Source organism: Rana temporaria, chromosome 12 (assembly GCF_905171775.1).
Source record: "Rana temporaria chromosome 12, aRanTem1.1, whole genome shotgun sequence".
Lineage (NCBI taxonomy): Eukaryota > Metazoa > Chordata > Amphibia > Anura > Ranidae > Rana > Rana temporaria.
The window spans coordinates 134,366,094-134,390,800 of record NC_053500.1 but is presented as its reverse complement, the minus strand read 5'-3'; the positions used below and the strand labels follow the sequence as shown (position 1 = coordinate 134,390,800).

The window sequence follows — 24,707 nt, the reverse complement described above, 5'->3', positions numbered from 1 at the left end:
TTTATTTTATTTTTTACTACTAATGGCGGCGATCAGCGATTTTTTTTTTTTTTCGTGACTGCGACATTATGGCGGACACTTCGGACAATTTTGACACATTTTTGGGACCATTGTCATTTTCACAGCAAAAAATGCATTTGAATTGCATTGTTTATTGTGAAAATGACAGTTGCAGTTTGGGAGTTAACCACAGGGGGCGCTGTAGGAGTTAGGGTTCACCTAGTGTGTGTTTACAACTGTAGGGGGGTGTGGCTGTAGGACTGACGTCATCGATCGAGTCTCCCTATAAAAGGGATCACTCGATCGATGCAGCCGCCACAGTGAAGCCGTGTTTACATACGGCTCTCCCCGTTCTTCAGCTCCGGGGAGCGATCGCGAGGGGGCGGCTATAAACTAATAGCCGCGCCCTCGTCCCGGATCGCTCCCCGCTGGTTTCCGACCGCTGCATGTACCGGGGGGGTCCCGATTGGACCCCCGACCCGCGGAAAGGCAGAGACGTACATGTATGCCCACGTGCCATTCTGCCGACGTACATATACATGCGGCGGGCGTTAACCGGTTAAAGTGTTACTAAATGCAATACAGTGGAACCTTGGATTAGGAGCGTAATCTGTTCCAGGAGAATGCTCGTAATCCAAAGCACTCGCATATCAAAGCGAGTTTCCCCATGGAAGTCAATGCAAACTAAAATAATTTGTTCTGCATTGACTTCTATGACATGCAATACCGCATGTGGCCAGAGGTGGAGGAGGGCGCCAGAGAGCCTCGGAAATATTTGACAAGGTTCCAGGACAGCACGGCTGAACTCGGAAAACCTCGGAAAGGCTCAGGAACTGGAATTCAACACTCTCAAACCGAGTCAGATTTAAAAAAAAAAGTTGCTCGCAAATCAAAACGCTCTCAAACCAAGTTACTCTTAAACCGAGGTTCCACTGTACATGGCGTGGAATGAATTCATTATAGGGCTGTTTTTCTTGCAGACTTGCGGTGGAATAATATTGGACTCCTTGGAGGCAGAACCATTCTTAACTGTTTACAGAACAATCGGAGCATCGGGAAGATGGAGTTGTCCGGCAACAATATCCCGAGTGACATCCTAAAGGCTATCGGTGGGTAAAGCTTTCCAAGTCTTTCATATCTATGGAAAACCAAAAGGGTCTAATATTTGGTCCCCGGTACCAATGCCTACATTTTACCTCCCTCATGTTACTGGCTGATCCTATAGAATAGAAAATCCTTCAATGGGTTTTTTAGCAGCAAAAAAAATATTTTACTTGAATGGCAATCAATTTTTGTAAAAATATGTTTATTACCGTATTTATCGGCGTATACCGCAAACTTTTTTGCCCTAAAAAATCACGGGTGCGCGGTATACGCCGATACCCGCTTTCCCGCGCCGAGTTTTGAATACTGCGCCGACATATACCGAGCGCAGTACACTCGGGTATAGTCGGGCAGTCTCGGCTCCTTCCGCGCTCACGTCCTGGACGCGAGAGTTGCCGAGCATTGCCAACAATACACGAGTGTACTGCGCTCTGTATATGTCGGCGCAGTATTCAAAACTCGGCGCGGGAAACGAGCGGGGAGGACGCCGCAGAAGGACGCCGGACCCGACGAAGATGACACCCGAAGCCGCAGACGGACGCCGGACCCGACGAAGAGGACACCCGAAGCCGCAGACGAACGCCGGACCCGACGAAGAGGACACCCGAAGCCGCAGAAGGACGCCGGACCCGACGAAGAGGACACCCGCAGACGGACGCCGGACCCGACGAAGAGGACACCCGAAGCCGCAGACGAACGCCGGACCCGACGAAGAGGACACCCGAAGCCGCAGAAGGACGCCGGACCCGACGAAGAGGACACCCGCAGACGGACGCCGGACCCGACGAAGAGGACACCCAAAGCCGCAGACGGACGCCGGACCCGACGAAGAGGACACCCAAAGCCGCAGACGGACGCCGGACCCGACGAAGAGGACACCCAAAGCCGCAGACGGATGCCGGACCCGACGAGGCCGCCACGCAAGACACCAAAACTGTAAGTACAAAAAAAACGTTTTTCCACAGGATTGGGGGCAACTTTAGGGGTGCGCGGTATACGCGGGAGCGCGTTATACCGCGATAAATACGGTATATCAAAAAGTACTTTATAAATACATGAGAGTTGTAAAAAAAGCAATCTTGGCTTTGACATAAAAAACACAACCCACCAACAATAGAAAAAACAACACATGTTACATTAAACCACATTATATTTGCGTAGAGCTTCACATGAAAATCCTTACGCGTTTCGACCTTTCTAATTATTGGTCTTCTTCAAGGGAATTTTTTTTATGAAACATTTCGCCGAGATACACCCACCTAATCCTCTGACCCTTCCAGCGTAAGACCAGTCCCTTCGGCTGGTCTTCTCTCTTTTTCGTTTAGAAAAATTCCCTTGAAGAAGACCAATAATTAGATAGGGTGAAACACGTAGGGATATCATGTGAAACTCTACGCTAAAATAATGGGTTTTATGTAACGTGTTGTGTTTTTTTTTTTGTTTTTTTTTATTGTTGATGGGTTGTGTTTTTTATGTCAAAGCCAGGATTGCTTTTTACAACTTTTATGTATTTATAAAGTACTTTTTGATATTATAAACACATTTTTACAAAAATTGATTGCCATTCAAGTAAAATAATTTTTTTGCTGCTAAAAAAAACTTTTGAGGGATTTTCTATTTTATATAACAAATTGGGGGGGTGCAACAACAGCTTATATATATATAGGGCCAGATCCACGTACCCTGGAGCATTTATTCGTCGGGCGTAGAGTATCTCTGATACACTACGCCAACGTAACTTTTTTTTTATTTTTTTTTAATCCTCAAAGAATGCGCGCCGTAAGTTATGGCGGCGTAGTGTATCTTTGGCGGCGTAAGGGCGCGCCATTCAAATGGATGTGATGGGGGCGTGTTTTATGTAAATACGTCTTGACCCGATGTAAATTACGTTTTTTTTTTTCAACTGCACATGCGCCGTCCGTGGGGGTATCCCAGTACGCATGCTCGAAATTAAACCGGAACAAGCCAATGTTTACGACGGTGACGTCATTCTACGCAAAGCCCTATTCGCGAACGACTTACGTAACATTTTTAAAATTTGACGCGGGAACGACGGCCATACTTAACATTGGCTGCGCCTCATATAGCAGGGGTAACTATATGCCAGAAAAAGCCGAACGCAAACGACGTAAAAAAATGCGCCGGCTGGACGTACGTTCGTGGATCGCCGTATCTAGCCAATTTGCATACTCAATGCGGAAATTGACGGAAACGCCACCTAGCGGCCAGCGTAAATATGCACCTTAGATCCAACGGCGTACTAAGACGTACGCCAGTCGGATCTAGCACAGCTTCAGGTGGATACAAAACAAAGATACGCCGGAGCAAACTAGAAGTTACGCGGCGTATCAATAGATACGCCAGCGTAACTTCTTTGTGGATCTGCGCCATAGTGTGTTATCTATTCTACTGGCTGATCCTAGGCCTGTCTTCTCTCTAATTGGCTGGGGCTGTGGATAATGCAGGGTAGGTACTATTAGGCAAGCCATAGATGATTCCGTTTTCTTTCCTGCAACCTCAGGTTGCAGGAAAGAAAATCGCACGATTCTCCCACCAACACAGTAATTGTTGATGGGGGAATCCTCCCTGTGGAGCCATTGTGTTCTCCGGGGCAGAGAGGCAGGGGAAGCCATCACCGCTGGGAGAACACAGTGATTATTGCTAGCGGCTATAACATGTCAATGAGTAAGAGTTAACATTTTACTTTTTTATTTTTTTGTAAAATATGTTTCTTGAGGAAATGTATCAGTGAAATACAAAGAATGCAACATTATTATCCCCATCGTGAACAACAGGGTAGACATGCGTATAGACAATCCTAAATATCTACTTCAACTTGGATTGGCTGCTATTGGTTACCCTTTTTATCTTTGTGTTGCAGAGCAAGGTGTGGATCACAACCAGGACAGACAGACAGTGAGGAAGGATCATGTGGACCAAAGACAGATCCTGACAAAGGAAGTCCAGAATCTGAAACAGGAGAAGAACAAGCAGGTACCGTGTTTCCCTGAAAATAAGCCTGGGTCTTATATTAATTTTTGCAACCAAAAACACACTAGGGCTTATTTTCGGGGTAGGGCTTGCAATTTAATCCCCAGTGTGCACAGCCTAAAAGTGCTTGAAAAATGCCAGAATGCACCGCCGCCACAGCAGAAAATAATGCAATGGGTATTTGTCTCTGCAATCCAATTGTGTCACATACCTTCCCACAGCGCCGCTCTGTGCTTCTGTGACCCACCAGATCGTTCTTCCCTGGCACAAGCACTGCAGAGGGAGGGGGGCCAAGATCCCCTGATGACAGCTGGCAGAAGAGGAGGGCAGCGGGGATCAGCTCAGCACTTCCGTGACCCACCAGATCGTTCTTCCCTGGCACAATCACTGCAGAGGGAGGGGGGCCAAGATCCCCTGATGACAGCTGGCAGAAGAGGAGGGCAGCGGGGATCAGCTCAGCACTTCTGTGACCCACCAGATCGTTCTTCCCTGGCACAAGCACTGCAGAGGGAGGGGGGCCAAGATCCCCTGATGACAGCTGGCAGAAGAGGAGGGCAGCGGGGATCAGCTCAGCACTTCTGTGACCCACCAGATCGTTCTTCCCTGGCACAAGCACTGCAGAGGGAGGGGGGGCAAGATCCCCTGATGACAGCTGGCAGAAGAGGAGGGCAGCGGGGATCAGCTCAGCACTTCTGTAACCCACCAGATCGTTCTTCCCTGGCACAAGCACTGCAGAGGGAGGGGGGCCAAGATCCCCTGATGACAGCTGGCAGAAGAGGAGGGCAGCGGGGATCAGCTCAGCACTTCCGTGACCCACCAGATCGTTCTTCCCTGGCACAAGCACTGCAGAGGAAGGGGGGCCAAGATCCCCTGATGACAGCTGGCAGAAGAGGAGGGCAGCGGGGATCAGCTCAGCACTTCTGTGACCCACCAGATCGTTCTTCCCTGGCACAAGCACTGCAGAGGGAGGGGGGCCAAGATCCCCTGATGACAGCTGGCAGAAGAGGAGGGCAGCGGGGATCAGCTCAGCACTTCTGTAACCCACCAGATCGTTCTTCCCTGGCACAAGCACTGCAGAGGGAGGGGGGCCAAGATCCCCTGATGACAGCTGGCAGAAGAGGAGGGCAGCTGGGATCAGCTCAGCACTTCCGTGACCCACCAGATCGTTCTTCCCTGGCACAAGCACTGCAGAGGGAGGGGGGCCAAGATCCCCTGATGACAGCTGGCAGAAGAGGAGGGCAGCGGGGATCAGCTCAGCACTTCCGTGACCCACCAGATCGTTCTTCCCTGGCACAATCACTGCAGAGGGAGGGGGGCCAAGATCCCCTGATGACAGCTGGCAGAAGAGGAGGGCAGCGGGGATCAGCTCAGCACTTCTGTGACCCACCAGATCGTTCTTCCCTGGCACAAGCACTGCAGAGGGAGGGGGGCCAAGATCCCCTGATGACAGCTGGCAGAAGAGGAGGGCAGCGGGGATCAGCTCAGCACTTCTGTGACCCACCAGATCGTTCTTCCCTGGCACAAGCACTGCAGAGGGAGGGGGGGCAAGATCCCCTGATGACAGCTGGCAGAAGAGGAGGGCAGCGGGGATCAGCTCAGCACTTCTGTAACCCACCAGATCGTTCTTCCCTGGCACAAGCACTGCAGAGGGAGGGGGGCCAAGATCCCCTGATGACAGCTGGCAGAAGAGGAGGGCAGCGGGGATCAGCTCAGCACTTCCGTGACCCACCAGATCGTTCTTCCCTGGCACAAGCACTGCAGAGGAAGGGGGGCCAAGATCCCCTGATGACAGCTGGCAGAAGAGGAGGGCAGCGGGGATCAGCTCAGCACTTCTGTGACCCACCAGATCGTTCTTCCCTGGCACAAGCACTGCAGAGGGAGGGGGGCCAAGATCCCCTGATGACAGCTGGCAGAAGAGGAGGGCAGCGGGGATCAGCTCAGCACTTCTGTAACCCACCAGATCGTTCTTCCCTGGCACAAGCACTGCAGAGGGAGGGGGGCCAAGATCCCCTGATGACAGCTGGCAGAAGAGGAGGGCAGCTGGGATCAGCTCAGCACTTCCGTGACCCACCAGATCGTTCTTCCCTGGCACAAGCACTGCAGAGGGAGGGGGGCCAAGATCCCCTGATGACAGCTGGCAGAAGAGGAGGGCAGCGGGGATCAGCTCAGCACTTCCGTGACCCACAAGATCGTTCTTCCCTGGCACAAGCACTGCAGAGGAAGGGGGGCCAAGATCCCCTGATGACAGCTGGCAGAAGAGGAGGGCAGCGGGGATCAGCTCAGCACTTCTGTGACCCACCAGATCGTTCTTCCCTGGCACAAGCACTGCAGAGGGAGGGGGCCCAAGATCCCCTGATGACAGCTGGCAGAAGAGGAGGGCAGCGGGGATCAGCTCAGCACTTCTGTAACCCACCAGATCGTTCTTCCCTGGCACAAGCACTGCAGAGGGAGGGGGGCCAAGATCCCCTGATGACAGCTGGCAGAAGAGGAGGGCAGCTGGGATCAGCTCAGCACTTCCGTGACCCACCAGATCGTTCTTCCCTGGCACAAGCACTGCAGAGGGAGGGGGGCCAAGATCCCCTGATGACAGCTGGCAGAAGAGGAGGGCAGCGGGGATCAGCTGAGCGCAGCTCGGCGCTTCCGTGACCCGCCTGAGTTCTTCTGCCCGCTCTGAGCCTTGCAGAGGGTGGGCTGAATTCCCCTGCTGACAGCTGGGGGAAGGGGAAAACTCCAGTGGCAATAGAGAGGACTCCAACAGCCCACAACTAGCCTAAACTAGGGCTTATTTTGGGGGTAAGGCTTATATTACAGCCCTCCTGGAAAATCAGGGTAGGTCTTATTTTTGGGGTAGGTCTTACTTTCGGGGAAACACGGTAAGTGATGGACTGTCTGTGGTCCGGTGTCTGAGGACGGATCTCTGTAATCTGTAACTGACTTCTTTTGCAGTTTCTGGACTTGATGGGAACCATTGACAGGCATAAGGAGGAGATGAGTCGCTCCAACAGGTTGGTTTTGGAGAAGAACGTCTAGGACTGGAAAATTATTTTCATTACTTTTTTCTTATGCTTTTTTTTTTTTTTTTCTTTTTTTAACCAGGACGACGACCTTGCAGATCGGTAAACTCCAGGAAACACTCGAGGATAGGAAATCTGTTGTAAATTCACTGACAGCCAAGTAAGGACCACTATGTGTTCTATAGGAGCCCCTTACTAGTTACGCCCCCTGGGAGGAGCTGCACTAAGGAAAGGTTGTTAACGCTTTAAGTGCTGTAAATTCTGCCTAAACTCTCCTGGAAGGAAGGTGCATAACCCTACTGTCAAAGGATGCTGTGTCTGTCCATGAACGGAAGAGAAATTATTCAAGTGGCTTTGGTGGTACTGTTTATTGAGAGCTGTGTTTTCAAAAGGCCATTATGGCAACCTTACCATGCGTTGCTCACTGCATACCTTTGAATGGGCCCTAATACATTGAGTCTATGCGATAATTTGATACACACTCTCCAGTGTTCCAGTGGTATATGCATCCAAATGGTAGCACAATAGAAAAATAGGAATGTTCCACTAATGCTGGCTTCCACGGATAGGTATGATGTAAAAAGAGTTATATTATTATACAGGAGCGTTATATTATTGCTAAGAGGTCCAGATATAACTTGATTCCATTAAGTGTCAGGGGTAAAATTCAAAAAGTAGCCAGTGCGTTTCAGGGGTCTAAGTGCCCCCTTCATCAGGTCTATAAAGAACATAAGATTTTCTTATCATCCTGAGATCGGTATAATATCCCCTCCTCAGGGTCATAATTAACCTCCTTGCCGCCTGCGCTAGGCGAAAGACGGCTACAACGCGGGCCTACATTGCCAGGAGGGTGTCCATGTACGTCCTCCCGTGCATGTAATGCCCGCTCTGTGATCAGCGAGTTCATGAGATGAGACTTGGCTGATCACAGATCAGAGTAAGGGGCCGATCCCTGCCCCTTATCACGTAATCAGCCAATGACAGCTGATCACGTGATGTAAACAGAAGCTAGTAATCGGCTTTCTTCAGAAAAAAAAAGCTGGTTACCACCTTGTGTAAACGGGACATCGGTCCCACACACTCGAGACCCCACTGCTCCTAAGCAGTGCCCACCAGTGCATAACTGCACTTCTAAGTGCCTCATCAGTGCCGCCTATCAGTATCACCTACCAGTGGCCGCCTCATCAGTGCCACCTCATCAATGCCCATCAGTGCAGCCTCATCAGCGCACATCAATGAAGGAGAAAAATAACCCGGCAGGCAGGAGTGGACTGACAACTCAGGGGGCCCTCGGGCAATAGGAGATTATGGGGCCCCCAGGCAATAGATTATGGGGCCACACAGTACTGTATACACACACATACAGTATACATACACACAGAATACACATAGACACCTACACACACTGAGAAGGTACTGGAGAGGCGGGGGAGCTATAATCCTGGGATTTTTAGACCAAAAGGATGTCGGTAAGGGACATTTCAGGGATAGATGTAAAAAAAACACAGATTTTTGCATACTGTCCCTGGTTTTACTGAGGCTGGCAACCCTGATGGGCCCCCGGGCAGTGCCCGAGAGCCCAAATGGTCAGTCTGCCCCTGCCGGCAGGACAGTTAGGGACATTTTGACAGGTAACTACGAAAGACACACATAGGAGGGTGGAAACGCCAAATGCACTAGGCCTTTATACCCTCCTGTGTGTGTGTGTTTTTTTTTTCGCATTTAAGTCCATGCATTTGAACAAAAATATAACCACTATGTCCTGAACTTAGTGTACCCATTCCTACTGGGTGTATTCTTTGTTCTTCCAGGTTACACATGTCTGACGCTGCTCTGGCTCTTTCACAACAGAAAGCACAAGACCTGGAACTGATCCTCACTCAGACAAAGCGCGACAGTGCCAACTTGCGGGAACAACTTGCTAAAGAGCTGCGAAAGGAGAAGGAGGTATATGGGGAATGTTGTACTGACCCTATCATTGGGCAGAGGGGTGTTGTACCAGGTTTGTGTTTATGGGGGGGAGAGTATTATGTATTATGCAGATCTTTGCTCTAAAGATAATGGGGTAGATTCAGGTACCTTTTGTGGCGCCGTATCTCCAGATACGCCGCCGTAATTTGAATTCCGTGCCCGCGTAGCGTTACGCCGATTCACAAAGGCAGTTACGCTGAAAAAATAGGCTTCCTCCACCGACGTAACTTGATTGCGGCGGCGTAGAATTGTGTGCAATATAACTTTGGCCGCTAGGGGCGCTTCCGTTGTTGTCGGCGTAGAATATGCTAATTTCCTAGATACGCCGATTCACAAACGTACCTGCGCCCAGCGTTCGTTTTTTACGTTGTTTGCGTTAAGGCTTTTTCGGCGTAAGGCTGCTCCTGCTATTAGGAGGCGCAGCCAATGTTAAATATGGACGTTGTTCCCGCTTCGAAATTTGAATTACTTCCGTCATTTGCGTAAGTCGTTCGCGAATAGGGCTGGACGTAATTTACGTTCACGTCGAAACCAATACGTCGTTACGCCGTACTTGGAAGCAATGCACACTGGGATATATACACGGACGGCGCATGCGCCGTTCGTAAATCGCGTCAGGTCATCACATATTACCATAAAACACGCCCCCTTCCCCATTTGAATTACGCGCGCTTACGCCAGCCCCATTTACGCTACGCCGCCGCGACTTACGGAGCAAGTGTTTTGTGAATACTGCACTTGCTCCTGTAAGTTGCGGAGGCGTAGTGTAAATACACTACGCTGCGCCGCCGTAAATTATAGCGTAGCTACCTGAATCTAGCCCAATGTAGGATTTAGGAACAATGGAGTTGATTTACTAAAGGCAAATAGACTGTGCACTTTGCAATTGCTTTAGAGCTTAGTAAATGACGGGAGGCTCTTCTGACTTCTATCATCCAATCGAACAAAAATGCTGTTTTTTTTTCTTTTTTTTTTTTTCTATGCACCTCATTGGGTATTCATTGCAAAGTAAAGGTTTACCTACTAAGCTTTAGAGCAACTGCAGTCTATTTGCTTTTTAGTAAATCAACCCCAATATATTATATTATTATTATTTTTTTACCTTTCTTACTTCTGGTCCTGTAATCCCATTGAAAGATGCTATAACCAACTTAAAATAGCAGATGACATAAAGCTGGTACCTGGCCACCTGCCCTCTCACATGCAATGTTCTGTGTGTGTCAGAGGAACTATGAATAGAATATGAGATAAATCTATCGATGGGGGACTCACTGGGTAGTGGAGCCAGCTGCCGGTCCAGGATCCCGACCATATGGTTGGGATCTTTTCAGAGCCTGGACCGTCTCTGTGACATCAGCCCACAGGGGGCTTTAGCCCAAACTTCAAACTGCACTCCTGTGATCCATAGGAGAAGTACAGCGGAAAAAGCTTTGGCTATACTTCTCCTTTAATTGTTTGGTTGTGCTTATTTGGGTCTTCCATGTGCTTTCCCAAATACATTGGATCATCACCCAATCCAGTCAAAAAAAATCCAGATTCTAATACTCTCATCTAAATTTCTGTTGACACCTTAAAGCATGGGTCCTCAAACTACGGCCCTCCAGTTGTTCAGGAACTACAATTCCTATCATGCCTAGTCATGTCAGTGAATGTCAGTCTTGCAATGCTTCATGGGATGTGTAGTTCCGCAACAGCTGGAGGGCCGTAGTTTGAAGATCCCTGCCTTAAAGGATTAGTTTGCCTCAAAGCGGAGTTCCTACTAAAATATAAATATTTAAAGTCAGCAGCTACAAATCCTGCAGCTGCTGACTTTTAATATTCGACTCCATTCCACTCGCTTGTCCCAGGGTCCAGCGATGCAGGGGGGGGGGGGAATGAAGCTTTGCATCACTACTGTAGGTGCCCAGTTGTGGCGTCACAGCCTGGCAAGCAATGCGCATGCGCGAGCCGCGCTGCACACTGTGATTGGCCGAGCAATCATCTGGGACCTGTGACATGTCCCAGATGATTGCCGAGTGGGAGGGGGGAGAGGTGACCTTCCTTCTGGCGCCGCAGTGCCCAGGGAGGAAGTGGGAGCGGGAACCCTCTAAAAAAAGGGGTTTCCGCAACCCCCCCCCCCAAAAAATGACATGCCAAATGTGGCATGTCAGGGGGTCACCTTCCTTTAAAGCGGAAGTTCAGTTTTTGGGTGGAAATTCCTTATGCAGTTCACTAACACTAATTCAAATCTAGGCAAAAAACTGTGTTCCCAAGCAGTGGGGGGCTGTGCTCGCTTATTTATTCCTGGGGAGAGGAGAGCAAAGATATACTTACCTGATACTCCAATCCTCCCAGCACAAAACCAGTTTGCCAGTCCAGCGCTTCTGCGGTCTTGAATAGTGGACTGTTCCTGATGTCATCGCACCTAGAGCATGCATTATAGACCAGGAAGAGTCCACCACTGGACCACGGGGGGAGAGCCATTTTCTGGGGGAATTGAAGGATCGGATGAGTATATACTTTCTGCTTACCCCTGGGCAAAATGAGCTGCTACTGCATGGGAGTTGGGTTTTAAATGAATCCAATTTAAAGATATCATTCTATGCTCCTCCCATACTGTAGACCAGGGATCTCAAACTGGTGGCCCTCCAGCTGTTGCAGAACTACAATTCCAATGAGGCATTGCAAGGCTGACCGTTACAAGCGTGCCTCCTACAGGCAGAGGCATGAAGGGACTTGTAGTTCCGCCACAGCTGGAGGGCCACCAGTTTGAGACCCCTGCTGTAGACCATTCGTGCATGCATTGAAGCCCGCCCCAAACACGTTGATATTTTTCACAGCTGCGTCCTGTCCTCTCGACAGACCAGCCGTTAGGATGCGCACCCCCTAGCAGTACAGAAGGAAGTACCATCCTTCTTCCGAGCCCTGCATATATGCATTGTGCTCTCCGCTGGGTAAATGAGCTCAGCGGCTGCGACGAGAGAGAGCTGCTGCGGTCAACTACGGCGACAAGAGATAGTGTTGTGCATTTGCAGGGCTCAGAAGGATGGTGCTCATTCCTATACCAATAGGGGGCGCTCATCCTAACGGCTGATCTTTCCTGGAGAAGAGGACAGGACAAAAAATATCAGAGTTCACTCCATATCCAAGATGTTTAGGAAGTCAGGGACTCACTCAGCCCACCAACCTCCACCCACAAATAAAATATCACTTTTGTGTTGACTGACCTTTTTAATAAATGATGTGTGTGCCCTATATAAAAAAATAAATTAAGTCAACAGGTACAAAAAGTGTAGCTGCTGACTTTTAATAATCGGACACTCGCCTGTCCCACGGTCCAGCGATGCGGGTGTACGAAGCCCCGCTCCTCTCCGCGGTGCCGACATTCTTACTGTGGGCGCCAGGCTGTGGCTTCACAGCCGGGCACGCAATGCGCGAGCCGCGATGCGTGCTGTGAATGGTCGGGCAATCTTCTGGGACCTGTGACGTGTCCCAGAAGATTGCAGGGAGGGAGGGGGGAGAGGTGAACTTCCTTCCGGAGCCCCGGGAGGAAGTGACAGCTGGAGGCCTTTAAAAAGAGGGTATCTGACCCCCCCCCCCCAAAAAAATTTCATGCCAGGGGGTCACCTACACTTAAAGTGGAAGTTTCATTTTTGGGTGGAACGCTGCTTTAATTTTGCCATCAATGTGGGAAGAGATCCCAAAAAAAAGAAGGCGACTCTAATCCGTAGACGATTAGATCAAACTTCAACAACGGTGTATAATGTTTTGCTTCCATTTTCTTTTTTAGGACTTTGCAACACGTGAGCTGAGACTTAGGCAGGAACTGGCAGCTTCCAATGAGAAAATCCTTGTCTACCGCAGCAAGGTAAGCCTCCAATCTATCAATTTTTTTTTTTTATATTGTGAAAGATAATTTTACGCTAAGTAAATTGATACCCAACATGTCACGCTTCAAAATTGCGCCCGCTCGTGGAATCGCGACAACCTTTTGCCCTTAAAAATCTCCATAGGCAACATTTAAACAATTCTATAGGTTGCATTTTTTGAGTTACAGGGAGGTCTAGGGCTAGAATTATTGCTCTTGCTCTACCGATCGCGGCGATACCTCACATGTGTGGTTTGAACACCGTTTTTATTTGTGGGCGCTGCAATACTTACCTTAGATGGAAGCCCCCAATGCCGTCCTCGTCTCCCCCTCCAGCCGCAGCCATGATACCCGGAGGTAACTTCCAGGTATCGCCGCTCCGGCGCTGTGATTGGCCGGAGCGCAATGACGTCACTCCGCGCATGCGCGTGGGAGCCGTCAAATTCGGCATTGCCGAATTTAAGACGGCTGTTCTCAGTGCGCCTGCGCGCCATTGTCTACGGCGCATGCGGTGCCTGTCATTGGCGAATATCTCCTAAACCCACGGTTTAGGAGATATTGCTAACACCTACAGGTAAGCCTTAATCTAGGCTTACAACCACTTTAAATATGAGCCTCTCCTGTCGCGGATTAAAAGTGATCTTGCGGCGAATCCGTTGCAGAGACCACTTTTATCGGAAACTGGACTGCTCACTGAAGAAGATACCGGCGGTTATGGTAGCTGCAACCATAACGATATCCCTCCTCAAAGTGCCGACGTATATCGGCGTGAGCCGGTCTGGAAGTGGTTAACCTGGAAGAAAATGATGAATCATTAGGACACTTGGATGTAAATCGTTTTTCTTAAAGGGGATGTAAAGGCACAATTTTTTTTTTTTTCCTAAATAGCTTCCTTTACCTTAGTGCAGTCCTCCTTCACTTACCTCATCCTTCCATTTTGCTTTTAAATGTCCTTATTTCTTCTGAGAAATCCTCACTTCCTGTTCTTCTGTCTGTAACTCCACACAGTAATGCAAGGCTTTCTCCCTGGTGTGGAGTGTCGTGCTCGCCCCCTCCCTTGGACTACAGGAGAGTCAGGACGCTCACTAACACACGGCTCCTTTCTCTATCTGCAACGTAGAGAGCGTCCTGACTCTCCTGTAGTCCAAGGGAGGGGGCGAGCACGACACTCCACACCAGGGAGAAAGCCTTGCATTACTGTGTGGAGTTACAGACAGAAGAACAGGAAGTGAGGATTCCTCAGAAGAAATAAGGACATTTAAAAGCAAAATGGAAGGATGAGGTAAGTGAAGGAGGACTGCACTAAGGTAAAGGAAGCTATTTAGGGGAAAAAAATTGTACCTTTACAACCCCTTTAAAAGTTGGTAGCCAATACATTGTTTTAGGTAGACATTAAAGCCAAAGAATTGGCGACGCGGTCAGCCATGGCAGCCTACATAGTCTCTCCTGACAGGTGGACCTTACATTGATCCTAATGACGATTGTCCATTGTATGACCCGGCAGGTGGAGGAGCTGGAGAGGAAGGGCTCAGGACAGCAGGAACAGCTTTTCGAGCTAAAGCAGGAGCTGACCAACACAAGTGCCGAGCTCAAACTTCGAGCAATTCAGGCAGAAGGTAGGTGCTGCTTGTTGCAAGACTTAAGGTGTATGTAACCCCAAGAAAAGATTTATAAGATTTTACACACATATATATATATATATATATACACAGTGGCCCAGATTCAAAGAGATTTGCTCTTTTTTTGCGGAGGCACAGGGCATTTTGCCCTGCGCCCCCGCAAATTTGCGCCGCTGCCCTCGATTCACGCTCCGTAAATTGCGAGGGCGCGCCGGCAAATTTGCCCGGCGTAAGCGCGCGCAATGTAAATGATCCCGCCGGGGGCGGGAATCATTTAAATTAGGCGCGTTCCCGCGCCGATCGTAAAGCACATGCTCCGACTGGAAACTTTCCCGACGTGCATTGCGGCAAATGATGTCGCAAGGACGTCATTTGCTTCAAAGTGAACGTGAATGGCGTCCAGCGCCATTCACGATTCACTTACGCAAACGACGTAAAATTCGAACGTCGCGACGCGGGAACGACGGGTATCCTTAGCATTGGCAGGAGCAGCCTTACGCTAAGCACGCCGTACGGAAACAACGTACCTTGCGTACGCAGGGCCCGCGCAACAATTGTAAATCGGTGTTAGTATGCAATTTGCATACTATACGCTGATCACAATGGGAGCGCCCCCTAGCGGTCAATGCAAGAATGCAGCCTAAGATATGCGTGGCATAAGAGCCTTATGCCACGCAGATTTTAGGCTGCAGTCGGCGTTACGATGTTCCTGAATCGGGAGCATTCGTAACGCCGGAGGAAGTAAGCAATTGCACTGCGTAACCTATGGTTACACAGGCGCAATTGCTTCTTGAATCTGGGCCACTATCTCACAAAAGTAAGTACACCCCTCACATTTTTGTAAATATTTTCTTCTATCTTTTCATGTGACAACACTGAAGAAATTACACTTTGTATCTACAATGTTGTGTAGTGAGTGTACAGCTTGTATAACGGTGTAAATTTGCTGTCCCCTCAAAATAACTCAACACACAGCCATTAATGTCCAAACCGCTGGCAACAAAATTGAGTACACCCCTAAGTGAAAATGTCCAAATTGGGCCCGATTAGCCATTTTCCCCTCCCCGGTGTCATGTGACTCGTTAGTGTTACAAGGTCTCAGGTGTGAATGGGGAGCAGGCGTGTTAAATTTGGTGTTATCGCTCTCACTCTCTCATAATGGTCACTGGAAGTTCAACATGGCACCTCATGGCAAAGAACTCTCCGAGGATCTGAACAAAAAAAAATTATTGTTGCTCTTCATAAAGATGGCTTAGGCCTGTAATGGTGAACCTTGGCACCCAGATGTTTTGGAACTACATTTCCCATGATGCTCCACTACACTGCAGAGTGCATGAGCATCATGGGAAATGTAGTTCCAAAACATCTGGGGTGCCAAGGTTCGCCATCACTGGCCTAGGCTATAAGAAGATTGCCAAGACCCTGAAACTGAGCTGCAGCACCGTGGCCAAGACCATCCAGCGGTATAACAGGACGGGTTCCACTCAGAACAGGTCTCACCATTGTCCACCAAAGAGGTTGAGGTCACGTGCTCAGTGTCATATCCAGAGGTTGTCTTTGGCAAATAGACGTATGAGTGCTGCAGGAGAGTCAGGACGCTCTCTACATTGCAGATCTGTAACTCCACACAGTAATGCAAGGCTTTCTCCCTGGTGTGGAGTGTCGTGCTCGCCCCCTCCCTTGGACTGCAGGAGAGTCAGGACGCTCTCTACGTTGCAGATATAGAAAGAAGCTGTGTGTTAGTGGGCGTCCTGACTCTCCTGTAGTCCAAGGGAGGGGGCGAGCACACACTCCACACCAGGGAGAAAGCCTTGCATTACTGTGTGGAGTTACAGACAGAAGAACAGGAAGTGAGGATTTCTCAGAAGAAATAAGGACATTTAAAAGCAAAATGGAAGGATGAGGTAAGTGAAGGAGGACTGCACTAAGGGAAAGGAAGATATTTAGGGAAAACATTTTTTACCTTTACAACCCCATTAAAGAGGAGTTGGGATTTATTTGTCGGGTGGACCTTGGCACTACATAGTTGTTGGTAAACCTTTAAAGCGGTTTATTTTTTTACAGAGCGTTTGGAAGCAGAAAAAAAGAGATTCCGTCAGGCCCAGGATGACGCCAACATTCTGCGGCAGAAAGAAGTAAGCCTTTGTGGACTGTTTCTGCTTCAGCTTGATGCCCTGGTAACATCAAAGAGCGAGCCTAACTCTTATGTGATTACAGGTGGAGCACATGACACGCCACCTAGAGGAGAACGAAAGAACAGCGCAAGAACGCGTTCAGCGGATTGAGGCCACAAAAATGGCGCTCGAGGAGGTGAGATCTGCTGGATTATTCTACATAGCCCTGCAAGATGCAGTAAACTTTAGCATATAATCCCGACACTGTTCTACTAGAGTCAGTGAAATATAATTGGTGGTTGGTTTATATTACGTGTCATAGTACTTTGTAGATTGCTGTTTGAAGAACTGAATAAGCCAGAAGCTATTTGTCAGGACAGGTTCACTTGTATGACGGCTCATTGATTTCTTTCCATATACAGTGGAACCTTGGATTACGAGCATAATCTTTTCAAGTGCTTGTAATCCAAAGCAGTCGCATATCAAAGCAAGTTTTCCCATAGAAGTCAATGGAAACAAAGATAATTTGTTCCACATTGACTTCTATGGCATGCAATACCGCATGTGACCAGAAGTGGGGGGCGCCGGAGAGCCTCAGAAATACTCAGGGACAGCTCGGCTGATCTTAGAAAGGTTCAGGAATGGAGTATCTCCAACTATTTCCGAATGATGCAGAGTATTTCCGAACATCACCTCATCCCATACCTACCTGCAGGACTTCTCTAGAGCCTCTCGCATCCTCTGGAATTCTCTACCTTCAATCTGTTCAACTTTCTCCTACTTTATCCACTTTCAGACGATCCCTCTAAACTCATCTTTTTAGAGAAGCCTATCTGGCCCCCACCTAACAACTGTACATTTATTTTCTCCATCACCACACCCTCCACAGTTATTACCTCTCGACCTTCCCTCTTAAATTGTAAGCTCTAAGGAGCAGGGCTCTCATTTCTATTGTATTAAAGTGTATTGGGCCACCGGTCGTATCTATGCGACTGATTCATAGAATCAGGTTACGCATAGATATGCCTAAGATCCGACAGGTGTAAGGCCCCATACACACGAGAGAATTTATCCGCGGATACGGTCCAGCGGACCGTTTCCACGGATAAATCCTCTCAAAGATTTCCGCAGATTTCGATGCGATGGAGTGTACACACCATCGCATTGAAATCCGCGCGGAAATCCTCTGGCGATGACGTGTCGCGCCGTCGCCGCGATTATGACGCGGCGACGGGCGCGACGCTGTCATATAAGGAATTCCACGCATGCGTCAAATCATTACGACGCGTGCGGGGAATCCCTTTGGACGAATGGATCCGGTAAGTCTGTACAGACGAGCGGATCCATCCGTTGGAATGGATTCCAGCAGATGGATTTGTTGTGCATCACAGCAAATATCCGATCTGCTGGAATCCATCCCAGAGGAGATTTCTCCGCGGAAACAGATCCGCTGGCGTGTACACACCATAGGATCTATCCGCAGAAACCCATTTGCTGGGATTTATCTGCGGATGGATTCTATCGTGTGTACGGGGCCTAAGTGACTTACACTGTTGGATCTAAGGCTGCAATTCCAGGCCGGCCGCTAGGTGGCGCTTCCGTGTCTTTTACGCGTTGAATATGCTAATGAGCATTTACGCCGATTCTGAAACGAACGACTGCCCGGAGCTTTTTTTTTACGTCGTTTGCGTTCGGCTTTTTCCGGCGTATAGTGACCCCTGGGTCTATGAGGCGCAGCCAATGTTAAGTATGGCCGTCATTCCCGCGACAAAATTTGAATTTTTTACGTTGTTTGCGTAAGTCGTTTGCGAATACGGATGGACGTAATTTACGTAAATGTCAAAACGAATGACGTCCTTGCAACGTCATTTGGAGCAAAGCACGCTGGGAAAATTTCCGGACGGCGCATGCGCTGTTCCATCGGCGCGGGGACGCGCCTGATTTGAATAGTACACTCCCCCTAGCCGCGGAATTTGAATTCCGCCGGGGGATTTACGATACGCCGCCGCAAGTTTTGAGGTAAGTGCTTTGTGAATAAAGCACTCGCCTCAAAAACTTGCGGCGGCGGATCGTAAATCAGATAGGTTACGCGGATCTAAAGATCCGCTAACCTATCTGAATCTGGTCCATTGTATTTGTACTGCCTGCCCTCAAGTTGTAAAGCACCGCGTAAACTATTGACTTTATATAAATCCTTTATAATGATAACCGCACAGCTTTCTTCGTATGCTTCCTCCCCATAGCAGGGGGCGTGTCTACAGCAAGCGAGCGGGCGTGGTGTGACGTCACACACAGTGCTTCCACGCTCCTACCCGCTGCAGCCGCAACACAGCAGGGCTGGGCAAGGCTTTGCCACAAAACTGACTACAGGAGATACAGGCATGCTTGTGTCTCCTACCAGTGATAACAAGGATGCAAACTGACCACGCCAGCATGGCTATGCTTCCGTTCTTGGCGTGGTCAGTTTGATAGTAGATAGTTTGATAAAAGGATCACCACTTATATAGAAAACAAGATTTAATAGACATTTTTAGAGGCTATATTTTTCAAGAACTGAAGGTATAATTTAAGACATTTAAAAAATCTTCAATTGTGGGGCAACATAAGCAAGTTTAAGCGGAGTTCCGGCGAAAAAACATTTTTTTAATAAGTGAGCAGCTACAAATACTGCAGCTGCTGACTTTTAAAATATGGACACTTACCTGTCCAGGGCACCCGCAATGTCGGCACTCGGCACCTGAGGCCGACCCGTCCCTCGGTCCTTGCATGCTGCCGCCGCCGCCATCTTCAGTAAGGGAATCAGGAAGCGAAGCCTTGCTGCTTCACTTCCTGGTTCCCTACTGTGCGCGTGCATGAGTCGCGCTGCACGATCCTACTAGTCCCTGCTGTCTTCTGGGACCTGTATCTCCCAGAAGACAGCGTGGGGGGGCGGAGTAGGCGCCGGACGTGGCGTAGATTACCACGGTGATCTATGCCCGGAAGTGGGAGCAGAATACCTGTATTACACAGGTATCTGCTCCCTCCTCCTCCCCCCTGAAAGGTGCCAAATGTGACACCGGAGGGGGGGGGGGGGGAGAGTGTTGGTAGTAAATTAAGTCTTTATTATTTAAATGGGGTGTGTGTGTGTGTGTATATATATATATATATATATATATATATATATAGCTGTGCCGCAATAGATCGTCCATATCTTCCTTGGAGCCCATACTGTATGAAGCACACTGCCTGGCCTGGCAAATATTTCAGTGATCTCTCTCTCTACAGGAACTGAACAGGATAAGGATGACGTTGGCGAATGAGCGCGCTCAGACGGAAGAAGAGATCCAGAAGGCGCGGAGTGCTGCTCAGCAGGAAGAGGTGAGAGTTACCCAATAGCAAAAGCCGGTCCACTCTAGACATGTGCAGAACAAAAAAATATTCTATTCTAATCTAGAGTATTGTATTCTATTCAAATGTATTCTGTTTGAAATTTCGAATTTCGGAAGATGGTTACCGTATATACTCGAGTATAAGCCGAGTTTTCCAGCCTTTTTTTTTTAGGGCTAAAAATACACCCCTCGGCTTATACTTGAGTCAGTGTACCTGAAATTCTTGACAGGCTGCGGGCGCACATCGTTTAAAAGTCGCAGCCTCCTCCTGGTCCCTTCCGTGATGGGCGTTTCCCAGCAGACACTGTGTTCAGTGTTCCACCTATCACGGGCAGACGTTCTCTTGTCCGAGGATGAAAAGATGTCCGTGATTGGTGGAACACTAAACACAGTGTCTGTTGGGAAACTGAGTCCGAGGATGAGAAGACGTCCGTGATAGGCTGCTGGGAAACGCCTATCACGGAACGGGACCAGGAGGAGACCGCGACTTTTAAACAATGAATGGACGCCCGCAGCCTGTCAAGAATTTCAGGTACACTGACTCGGGCACAGGGAGGCTGCAATGGGCACAGTGAGGTGGCAATGCTGATAATGCTCCCTGCATGTTGGGCCTCTCTATGTGGCCAGGCTGTGTAAAAGTCTCACACATGTGGTATCGCTATACTCTGGACAAGTAGCAGAATGTATTTTGGGGTGTAATTTTTACTTTGTACATGCTATGTGTTAGAAATATCTTTTATAGATTGACAACTTTGTGTAAAAAAAAAAAAGAATAGGTTTTCATTTTTTTTCCACTTTTTCCAAAATCTTTTTGAAAAAAATGATATGTTCAAAAGACTCATTATGCCTCATAGAATATACTTTGGGGTGTTTGCTTTCTAAAATTGGGTCATTTTGTGGGTAAGTCCATTGTCCTGGTGCTTCAGGGCCTTCAAAACTGTGATAGGTAGGAATGAAATTAGATGTACAATTTATGTCCCTAGAACGCCTGAAGGTGCTCCCTGCATGTTGGGCCTCTGTATGTGGCCAGCAGTGTTGTAACTAACAGCGTTTAAATAAACGCTGTTAGGTAACGATGGGACTCCTGAGGGTAACGAGTAATCTATCAGATTACTTTTTCCCTCTCGGCAACGCCGTTCCCATTACTGGGCGGCGTTACCGAAATTACTCAGAGCACGCGGGGGGGGGGCAGTCTCTGCCTCCTCCCGTGACGCTGCTTGTGACTCACCGACCACCTGATGCGGCCGCGTCGAAACATCAGCAGCCTTGGGTCCCCGTACACTCCCACCCACTCTTGCCTAGAACGGATGGAACCAGCGGAACATCGGCGTTGGAGCCTGCCGAGGAGATCATGACAGTCGGCGATGGAGAGTCACAGGTACGCCCGCACAGTACACACAGACCCAGGAGGTGGGGAGTCAGAGCCAGATATCATATCAGGCAGCTTAGTGGGCTTATCCAGGCTCTCCCCACAAAGGATGACGTGCCTGGGCAGTTGGGCACTGTGGGCAGGTGAAGTTGATAATTATACACAGTATTGCATTTGCTGGGCCTGCCTGGGCATGTGGAGCGGTCACAGTTACTTTGCTGAGTAACTAATTACTTTGCCAATGTAGTAACTGAGTCACAATTACTTTTTCGGACAAGTAATTTGTAACTGTAACTAATTACTTTTTTAAAGGAAGATGAGCAACACTGGTGGCCAGGCTGTGTAAAGGTCTCACACATGTGGTATCTCCATACTTAGGAGGAGTGTCAGAATGTATTTTGGGGTGTAACTTGAAGTGTGTGAGAAATAACTTGTTATTATGACAATTTTGTGTAAAAAACATTTCTTAATTTTCCCAAGAATTGTGGGGGAAAAATAACAACTTCCAAAAAAATCACCATGCCTCTTACTAAATACCTTGGAATGTCTACTTTCCAAAAAGGGGTCATTTAGGGGGTATTTGCTTTTTATTTGCTATTTGATTTTAAAATGTTCTCAGATCTGATTTCCTATGACATTGATAAGGACATGAATAAATAGTATAATTTGTAACTGTTGCTTTTTTCCCTCTGAGCAGCAGCAGCACTCCGCTGTCCTGCAGGACAAGATCCGAACTCTAACCCAGTCCCGGGACCAGGCTCAGGCTCAGGTCCTGCAGCAGAAGCAGATGGCAGGGGATCTGCAGGCCCAGAACAACCAGCTCGGCTTAGAGATCGAAGGTCTGAAAAGACGCATTGATGGATTGCAGCAGGTACTGAGAACCTCGAATCACGCGTTTACCTTTTCATAGCACATGATCGAAAAACATGGATCGCGAGAATGCAATTAACGTCTGTGTATGGTCATTAAATAACCCAGATATTGTACCTGCAGGAAATTTCTAAGAAAGACCAAGAAAGGCTCACCGAAGTCACAAAGGTCCGAGTGGAGTTACAGGAACAGATTGGACATCTGGAGGCTGAGCTCGCCACCCAGGAAGGTCATAAAGAAAGGATATCTGCACTGGAGAGACAACAGAAAGGTACTACATACTAACCGTGCTGAAAGAATACAATACATACACTATATTGCCAAAAGTATTGGGACGCCTGCCTTTACACACACACATGATAATGGCATCCCAGTCTTAGTCCATAAGGTTCAAAAGGGCTCTGATGGATCTCCACAAACTCTCTGAACAAAGGGCCAGTTTACTATTTTTGAGGCTTTAGAGGGGCCAGACTGTGGTCATGTGCATTAGAAAACCTGGTGTCAGTAAGATTAAACAGTGCAAGGAAAATTGTTGGTATCAGTGAGAGGAATGGTGACCTATTGTTTGTGGCTATGGGAATAATAGTGCCCTACCATTGGCGGCTGTGGGGGGAATGGTGCTCCACCATTGGCGGCTGTGGGAGGAATGGTGCCCCACCATTGGCGGCTGTGGGAGGAATGGTGCCCCACCATTGGCGGCTGTGGGAGGAATGGTGCCCCACCATTGGCGGCTGTAGGAGGAATGGTGCTTCACCATTGGCGGCTGTGGGAGGAATGGTGCCCCACCATTGGCAGCTGTGGGAGGAATGGTGCCCCACCATTGGCGGCTGTGGGAGGAATGGTGCCCCACCATTGGCGGCTGTGGGAGGAATGGTGCCCCACCATTGGTGGCTGTGGGAGGAATGGTGCCCCACCATTGGTGGCTGTAGGAGGAATGGTGCTCCACCATTGGCGGCTGTGGGAGGAATGTTGCCCCACCATTGGTGGCTGTGGGAGGAATGGTGCCCCACCATTGGTGGCTGTGGGAGGAATGGTGCCCCAACATTGGCGGCTGTGGGAGGAATAGTGCCCCACCATTGGTGGCTGTGGGAGGAATGGTGCCCCAACATTGGTGGCTGTAGGAGGAATGGTGCCCCATCATCAGAGTCTGTGGAGGAATAGTGCCCAATCACTGGTGTCAGTGGGGGACATGGTGCCCCAAGGGCCGGATAAAGGCAAGCAAAGGGCCACAGTTTGGAGATCACTTTTCTGGAGTATTCTTGTTATAGTTTCACATAGGAATGAATGGCGTATTCTGACTCTATCACTCCTTTGCAGCACAGGCCAATACCCACCGTGAGACCTTACTGGATAAAGAAAGTGAGATCTCCTCTCTGATGGAGAAGCTGAGGCTGAAAGATGCTGAGATCCTGAGGATGAGAGATCAAGAGGCGCAGAGAGCGAGCCTCCTCCAAAGCGCAGTCCTGAACTACATCAGTACACCACTTGGCTCACCTGGTGGAAGAACATGAACCTAACCCTCCATCTCTCTACACCTATCCAGTGCCGGCCCTGGGCGCAGACAATCCTGCCGTTTTCAGGCAATGAAATATCATTTTTAATAAGTCATTTTTACAATAATTTATTTTTTATTCTGTGTTCTTATATATTTTTTTTAATGACTTTGTAATTATTTGTATGTGTTATATGTATATTTTTACAGCACAGTAATTTTTAAATATTTTTTTTTTTTTTTTTTTTGTATACGGTTTTTAATAAGATTTATTGTTCTGAAAATATAGTATTTTATAAATGTATGTAATGGCAATATTTTTTTTTATTTGATCTGGATATAAGAAGAAAAGGTTAGGTCAAGTTGTTCTTGTTATCTGTACTTCTGGTGGACAAATGCACCCAATTTATTTGCCCACAAGACAGAAAGTGGGAGAAAATCCAATTATGTTGGAGGGAAAACCATTCAATGGGGACTCCTGTCTGTGACAACCCTTGAAAATGAAAATTCCGATCACTTTGGGAGATTTGAGAATGAAAATTTGCACCATGCTAAAAAAAAAATAATGAATATTTATCCATTCAAATGCCCATCAAACGCAGCCACTGTGCCCATCAAACGCAGCCACTATGCCATAAAATTGTCGCCACTGTGCCATGCCATCAAACGCAGCTACTATGCCATAAAATTGTTGCCACTGTGCCATGCCATCAAACGCAGCCACTCTGCCCATCAATTGTCGCCACTGTGCCATGCCATCAAATGCAGCCACTATGCCCATCAATTGTTGCCACTGTGCCATGCCATCAAAGGCAGCCACTGTGCCATAAAATTGTCCCCACTGTACCATGCCATCAAACGCAGCCACTGTATTATAAATTTGTTGCCACTGTGCCATGCCATCAAACGCATCAATTGTCGCCACTGTGCCCATCAATTGTCGTCACT

The 24,707-nt window shown here is 48.5% G+C and overlaps 1 protein-coding gene across 2 annotated transcripts in view; it reads left to right on the top strand.

Annotated features, from left to right (window-relative positions):
- The window catches only part of LRRC45 (leucine rich repeat containing 45), a 33,686-nt gene extending 9,749 nt beyond the window's left edge, over nt 1-23,937 (top strand). For both annotated transcript variants that reach the window (XM_040330794.1, XM_040330795.1), the window contains 13 exons: nt 981-1,109; nt 3,986-4,098; nt 7,042-7,100; nt 7,192-7,269; nt 8,921-9,056; nt 12,850-12,927; nt 14,432-14,543; nt 16,611-16,681; nt 16,764-16,856; nt 19,925-20,017; nt 22,095-22,268; nt 22,391-22,538; nt 23,585-23,937. In XM_040330794.1, coding sequence (XP_040186728.1) covers nt 981-1,109; nt 3,986-4,098; nt 7,042-7,100; nt 7,192-7,269; nt 8,921-9,056; nt 12,850-12,927; nt 14,432-14,543; nt 16,611-16,681; nt 16,764-16,856; nt 19,925-20,017; nt 22,095-22,268; nt 22,391-22,538; nt 23,585-23,778 — 1,478 coding nt within the window. In that variant the 3' untranslated portion in view covers nt 23,779-23,937. The remainder of the gene's footprint in view (nt 1-980; nt 1,110-3,985; nt 4,099-7,041; nt 7,101-7,191; nt 7,270-8,920; nt 9,057-12,849; nt 12,928-14,431; nt 14,544-16,610; nt 16,682-16,763; nt 16,857-19,924; nt 20,018-22,094; nt 22,269-22,390; nt 22,539-23,584) is intronic.
- Nucleotides 23,938-24,707: the final 770 nt, after the last annotated feature.